The sequence below is a fragment of the Pteropus vampyrus genome, unplaced genomic scaffold (genome assembly GCF_000151845.1).
Source record: "Pteropus vampyrus isolate Shadow unplaced genomic scaffold, Pvam_2.0 Scaffold55, whole genome shotgun sequence".
NCBI lineage: Eukaryota > Metazoa > Chordata > Mammalia > Chiroptera > Pteropodidae > Pteropus > Pteropus vampyrus.
The window spans coordinates 4,317,859-4,324,788 of record NW_011888836.1 but is presented as its reverse complement, the minus strand read 5'-3'; the positions used below and the strand labels follow the sequence as shown (position 1 = coordinate 4,324,788).

The 6,930-nt window shown below is 40.9% G+C and overlaps 1 protein-coding gene across 1 annotated transcript in view; it reads left to right on the top strand.

Annotated features, from left to right (window-relative positions):
- The window catches only part of LOC105292306 (laminin subunit alpha-3-like), a 171,503-nt gene extending 164,626 nt beyond the window's left edge, over positions 1-6,877 (top strand). The window contains exons 34-37 of the mRNA XM_023530840.1: positions 1,627-1,771; positions 2,472-2,612; positions 3,897-4,058; positions 6,732-6,877. Coding sequence (XP_023386608.1) covers positions 1,627-1,771; positions 2,472-2,612; positions 3,897-4,058; positions 6,732-6,848 — 565 coding nt within the window. The 3' untranslated portion in view covers positions 6,849-6,877. The remainder of the gene's footprint in view (positions 1-1,626; positions 1,772-2,471; positions 2,613-3,896; positions 4,059-6,731) is intronic.
- The last annotated feature ends 53 nt before the right edge of the window (positions 6,878-6,930 follow it).

Sequence of the window (6,930 nt, the reverse complement as noted above, 5' to 3'; positions counted from 1 at the left end):
AGAGAGAGAGGGAGAGAGAGAGAATGTAATCTTCCCAGAAGGGTCCCTGACCCCCTTTCAAAGTTTACAGTCCACTGCGCCAGAGTAATCACTCTAAGCAGAACATTTACACTTTCCACCTGCATAGACGATCTCTGGAGAATACATTCTTCCTCATGAAAGCAATCTCTGCAGGTATCAGGTAGGGAGGAAGATGATGGGGATGGGGCTAGGTAGAAGTGAAATGACATTTGATCTATCAGTAGGCCTTGTAGGTAAGACTGACTTTTTTTAGGAGTGATGAGCGGGAGAAAGAGCACTATCTGCTTCCTTTAGCCAATGCCATACCAAGGATAATAATAGCAAATAATTATGTATGCACAGCATCGTTCTAAGGTTTTTACATATTTTATTTAATTCTCACAACAGTGCTATGAACTAGGTACTGTGATCTCCATTTTTTCAAATGAGGAAACTCAGTTGTAAAGAGATTAACTCGCCCAAGTTTCCACATCCAGTAAGTAGAGTTGGAATTCAAACCTAGGCTGCCTGGCTGCGAGTTTATGTTCTTAATCAAGTACAAAATCTTTTATCTGGTTATAAGCAGATATTTTCCAAAGTCAATTTACTGGGATATAAAGTTATATTTTCTTTTCTGGCATGGTCACTGAGTTAAGATATTTTAATAGATATTAAGAGATAGGTGATAACTTACATTGGGTAGCACGTTAATGAAATATTTCATATCAGATTGCATTCTCAATATGCCATCAAAAAGCACACTTCTTACTGCTTTCTTTAGACCCACAAACAGGGACTTCAGCTGTAGAGTTCAGTACCTGACTACTGAAGGATGGCACCCACTTCCTCTTCCTTTCCTCATCCCTGTGATGTTGGGCTTCTCAGTTCTGCTCACTGCCCACTGCTCTTCTCACTTCGTCAGCCTTTGGTGTTTTTTTCATCTACGCTTGTGCTTTAGGTGCATGTACCTGGTGATGGCTCAGGGCTCTTCCCAGGGCCTTCCTCAGAGCCCAGGCCCATGTCAGCAGTTGTTCATATTTCCACCTCACTACGTAGGCTTGGGGGCCATGTCCATCCCTGCTCCCCCAGAGCCTTGCACCAAGCCTGACCCTCAGAGGGCACCGTCTATGATGTTCATCTTTTTTCCCAATTGAGATATAACTGACATATGGCATAGTAGTTTCAGTTGTACAATGTGATGATTCAATACTCGTATATATTGTGAAATGGTCACCATGATGAGTCTAGTTAACATCTATCACCACACGTAGTTAAAAGCATTTTTTCTTGTGATAGAATTTTTAAGATTTACTTTCTGCTAACATGCAATATAGTATTATCAATTATATTATCAATTATATGCTGTACATTAGATCCCCATGACTTATTTTATAACTAGAAGTTTGTACCTTTTGACCCCTTTGATTGTCAAGATGATAGTCACCTTGACCTGCTTTGTGTAGGTGCCTTTTATCTGCTTCCCTCCATTCTGCCTTGAACTATAATAAGCACCTCATGAGCAGGCACTGTGCGTATTTAACAGGTTTCGTACAGTAAACATTCTGCTGCAGTGCAGGTGGACTTAGAAAGATGATGAGAACTTTTATTCCTTTGCTTTGGACATAGATGCAAGCCCAGAATCACAGGACGACGGTGTGACCAATGTGCTTCTGGGTTTTACCACTTCCCTGAGTGCATTCCCTGCCACTGCGACAGAGGTGGGACTAAGCCAGCCGTCTGCGATCCTGAGACTGGAGCTTGCCTCTGCAAGGTGAGACAGAATGTGCAGTACCAGGGACTTCAGCCACTGATCAGTGTAGAAGCTCTTCATGTTGAGCCAACGTATAAAACCATGTGGGAAATGAGACTGACCCACAATAGATTTCCACAATGTGTGTCGCATTTTATATTCATTCTTATTTGATAGAAATAGATAGAAGGGAAGACCCCTCTCACCTCTCTCATCCTTTGGAGAGGCCACAGACCTTCTTAAGACTCTGATGACAGGTATAGACCCTCTCCAGAAAAATCAGCACAAACTTTTGTCTACAATTTCAAGAGGTTCAAACGTTCCCTAGAAGCCCCTTCCTGGCCTGTTGACCCCAGATTAGTAATTGTTGCTCCAAGTGGTTCGGCCAGGTGGTTGGAGATCTCCCAAGTACTAACAGATGCTTTAAGATGATAGTAACTGGGATGAACTGATCCCACCACATTGTGGGTCCTTTTGGTGCCAATTCACTACCTTCAAGGTGCCAAGGGGAATCCTATAAAATTTAGAAAATCCTCTCTTCCATTTGTGTGTGACATAAAAGTTTAAACAATGCAGTATAAAAGCTTAACGATTATGTATCTTAACGTTTTGTTAGCATCTGTGTTCTAACATCTTTATCAGTATTTAATATGTGCAAGTAGTTAATTGCAGTCAGGGAATCATTAGAAGGAATGATCTCTCATTTCACGTTTTTCAATAGGAGAATGTGGAAGGTGCAGAGTGTAATGTGTGTCGAGAAGGCTCATTCTACTTGGACCCAGCAAATCCCAAGGGTTGTACCAGCTGCTTTTGCTCTGGAGTAAACAATAATTGTCACAGTACACATAAAAGAAGAGCTAAGGTATGCAAGGAACGAAAGTTTTTTGTTTTTATTTAGTACTTCTGAATAAGGAATGAATTGGTATGAAACATGAAAGGTTGTGGAATTTTTTGTATATTACTTTGTTAAAAGGTTAAGCACTGACCTCGTCATTTCTCAGCCTGCAGTGTTCTTCTCCCAGTTGTCCTCATGCTCAGTCCCACAGTTGGTCAGGTCTCTGCTTGAGTGTCTCACGCTCTAAGGGGCCTTACTTCACCACTCCCACCAAATAGCTTGCCCTGCTCGCTCTCTGTGAGCTCGCCCTTCTTTCAGTGTACTCAATAGCATTTATCACTCCCTGGCATTTATACATTTAATTCTAAAACTTGTTTATTATCTGGCTTCCTCTACCACTAGCATGTAAGCTCCTGATACATTCCCAGTGCCTACCACAGCATCTGGAGCATAGTAGATGCTCAATAAATACTCATTAAATAAATGGAGTTTGTGGTTCTTCCCCCCTCCTTTCTTTTTATCTGCTTATCTTCTTCCTGTTTTGCTTTCTTTCTTACCTATTTTACCACATTATTTGGCCACTTTTTAAATTAACTCCATGAAACTAAAACTTTTATTGCCTTCATTATTCCATGAACCAGTAGTCTCATGCTTAGTCTCATGCTTGTTATCTTCGTGTGAGTAGTGTCTTATATCCAACAAATATTCCATGAAAGATTATCTTATATATTTTACTATCTGCCTCCTGAAAGGAGTATAGGCTTGTAATTGGAAAAAAAAAAAAGTTAACTTGTAAATCTTCTCTGAAGTCTCCTCTCCATATCCCCAGGGCAAACCAGAAGCGTTATTCCTGATCTATGTCTTGTCAGTTCCTTCTTTTTCTTCCCTGCATATTTTAACTCTTGGTTTCCTTTGTGACCAATAAAATATTGAATTACAATGCTCCATTTAGAGTAAAATAATGATAGCAGGCCACTGTAGTCTACCTCACATTTTCTCTAGAAGGAGCTGACCACTAAAATGCACCCACACTCCTAGTTATTTTTCATATACTTATTTATATATTATTCAAACATTTATGGGACACTTACTAAATGTCAAGAACCAGGATGTGTGTGGGGATACAAAGATAAATCCCACATACATATGGTCTCTGCCCTCTGAGAATTCCAAGGGCAAGCCGAGAAAAGACACAGAAAGGAAGGCTTTGAAGCAAGGTGGCTGCCCCATAGCTCTTTCTATTCTGCATAATTGAGCCATCACCAAAGAAGCCACAGGCACACATTTCCATCTCTTGCTTTTATATTCCAGTTTGTGGATATGATGGGCTGGCGCCTGGAGACGGCAGACAGAGTGGACATCCCCATCTCATTCAACCCGGGCAGCAGCAGTGTGGTCGCAGACCTCCAGGAACTGCCGTCAACAGTTCAGAGTGCATCCTGGGTCGCACCTCTTTCTTATCTGGGGGACAAGGTAATGAAGTCCTGTTGTTTTTCTGCACTCTCTCTGGGCCTCCTCCCTCCCTGCATGAGCATTGTTTAATGGTGTTTGGAAGGAAGCACCAGGAAGTTCAGGTTACTAAAATAGAAGAAATTAGGTTAACTACAAATGCAGAAGAGACGCTGCCTTCTGTGGGAGGGGCTGAAAATGTACAGACTTCATGGACCTCACATGCTTTAGCTCAACAGCAAAGGATGTCACGCACCATGTTTTCTAGATTTTTACTTAATGCCAAAAGAAATAACTATTTAAATGATATGTGTTGCAAATGGGACATGTATGCTCTTATATGCCAATGCTGAACATTCTTTGTTTTAAAGCAGAAGAAAGGCTCCTTGTCAGGAAAACAAAAGCTGAAGAACGATTCGCGAGCTTTTTAAGAAAAGCATGGGACTCAGGGCTAGTTTGGCTTTCATTAGCAGAATCATGTGCGGTTAGTTAGACAGTCCTTCGGGAGCTTGCACATTAGTTGCTCTTCCTTTGCTGCATAAATTGTTATTCCAGAGCCTGTCCAGCTACATTCATTCATGAGGGCAGAAGTGTGGGCCTCCTGTAGAAACGCCATCAGGTGACTTACGCACCTAGTGGCATAGGGTAGAGCTGTTGAGAAGGGGCGGATTTCACAGGGCCAGCTCAGGTAATGCCATTTTCTCACCTTCAGAATGACTAAAAATTAGGGCCTTGTTGGCCTGAGGTCTTTAATGACCTCTGCCCTCTGGTTAAAAGACAATGGGTTTTGACCTTTCAGTGTAGGGAATATTTCTTTTCTCATATAACCCACTTCTCCCTTATGTAATATTTTTCTTCACCTCTATGTGGTGAACCTACACACTGGTTTTATTGATTACTGTGTAACAAATTATCCCCAAACTTTGAAGCTTCAAGCAGCAAACAATTACTGTCTTGTACAGTTCCTGTGGATCAGGATTCCAGGAGCGGATGGCTCAAGGTCTCTCATGAGGTCATGATTGAGATGTCAGCCAGGGCTGTCTGTGGTCATCTGGGACTGGAGGATCCACTTCCAAGCTCACTCGCATGGTTGTCAGTAGGTCTCTCTTCCTTGCTGCCTGTTGATTGGAGGCCACAGCTCCTCCTCACTTGAAGTTCTCTCTCCATAGGCTACCTGAGGGTCTTCGTGACCTGGCAGATGGCGTCCCCTAAAGCAACTGAAAGAGAGAGATTGAGATAGAGGCAGATTGAGAGGGAGAGAAAGAGACTGAGAGACTGAGAAACAGAAGCCTCAGTCGTTTTATAACCTAATTTCAGAAATGACATATACTTACTTCTGCCATATTCTGTCCATTAGAAGCCAGTTACTGAATCCAGCTCACACTCAAGGGGAGGAGAATTAAGCTACACCTCATAAAAACAAGAGTAGCAAATATATGGACATACTTTTAAAACTACCGTAGCCCATCAAAAAGGCAATTCAGCTGACCCTTGAACAACACAGGTTTGAACTGCAGGGGCCCACTTACATGTGGATTTTTTTCATCTTGTAAACAGATGTCATAAAGTTACAGTATTGATAAATACTGTACTATAAGTATATTTTTTCTTCCTTATGATTTTCTTAAAAACGTTTTTTTCTCTCTTTATTGTAAGAATACAGTATGTAATACACATAACATATGTAATAGCCTGCTGTTGACTGGATTCCAGTTACAGTTTTGGGGAGACAAATGTTATACATGGATTTTCAACTGTGTTCTGGGGTTGGGGGTCGGCCCCACTAACCCCTGTGTCATTCAAGGGTCGACTGTACTCGATAAGATGATGTAAGATGTTGTCTTGGAATACTTCCAGATTTTCAGATCATAGGTCTGTGAAACTTTGTCAGGTTATAGATTCTAGGGCAGAACTTCGGTCAATGTGGAAGCCAGAAATGCTTCGCCTTCTCCCCTGCTGCAAGTTATTTGCATTCTTCAATAGGGTTATTTTGTCCTTGCTTGCTCTGAGGTTACATTGCTTCTGATTTCCTTCCTTAGTTACTGTTTCTTTCTTGGGTGGCTTTTACTTTAAGGGTAGGAGGTGTCAGGACCAGAGGTGAAGCTGCTGTCAAAAACTATTACCATTCACCTCCACATCTCTACCACCATTATGCTACTTATGAGGCCCTGAGAGAAGGTCTGTACACCTAATGGAGTAGTCAGACATGTACTCAGGAGAATGCATAATCTCTTTGGAAATATTCACCATCTGCTCTCAGGGGAAGTTTTTTTTGAAAATTTATTTTTAGAGGTTCATTTTGTAACAGACAGATATTAACCAATTCTCTCAGTTAAATAAGAAACCAATGGCCTAGATTTCTTAGAATATCTGTGGACTAAATAAGCATTTTGGTTTAGTAGTCATCTGGAATTAAAGGATCTTAGTTGTTTCTGTGTGACTGTTATTTTTTCTTTTTAATAGACGTATCTTTTGTTTATAAAACTCAAGTATGTTCTTGTTAAACATTTGATATAAAATGGTGTAATGCAGAATGTTGTAATGTCATCTTCAATTCTACTGTCTAAGGATGACCCCTGTTAATAGGTCGATTGTGTACCTTTCCAGATCTATATGCCTATGTACTTTTTATATGAGTTAATGGTGCCATGGTCTTTTTTAATATTTGTACTATTGGTCCAATTATTTCAATTTTAGGTTTCCTCATATGGTGGCTACCTCACCTACCAAATCAAGTCCTTTGGCCTACCTGGTGATATGATTCTGCTGGAAAAGAAGCCAGATGTGCAGCTCACTGTAAGTATTAGAACATGACCCAAATAGCAAGAAGTGATGGTTACAGATGGTGCTGATCCAATTTTAGGACATGTTGAAAAGAGGCTAACAAAAATGTTTG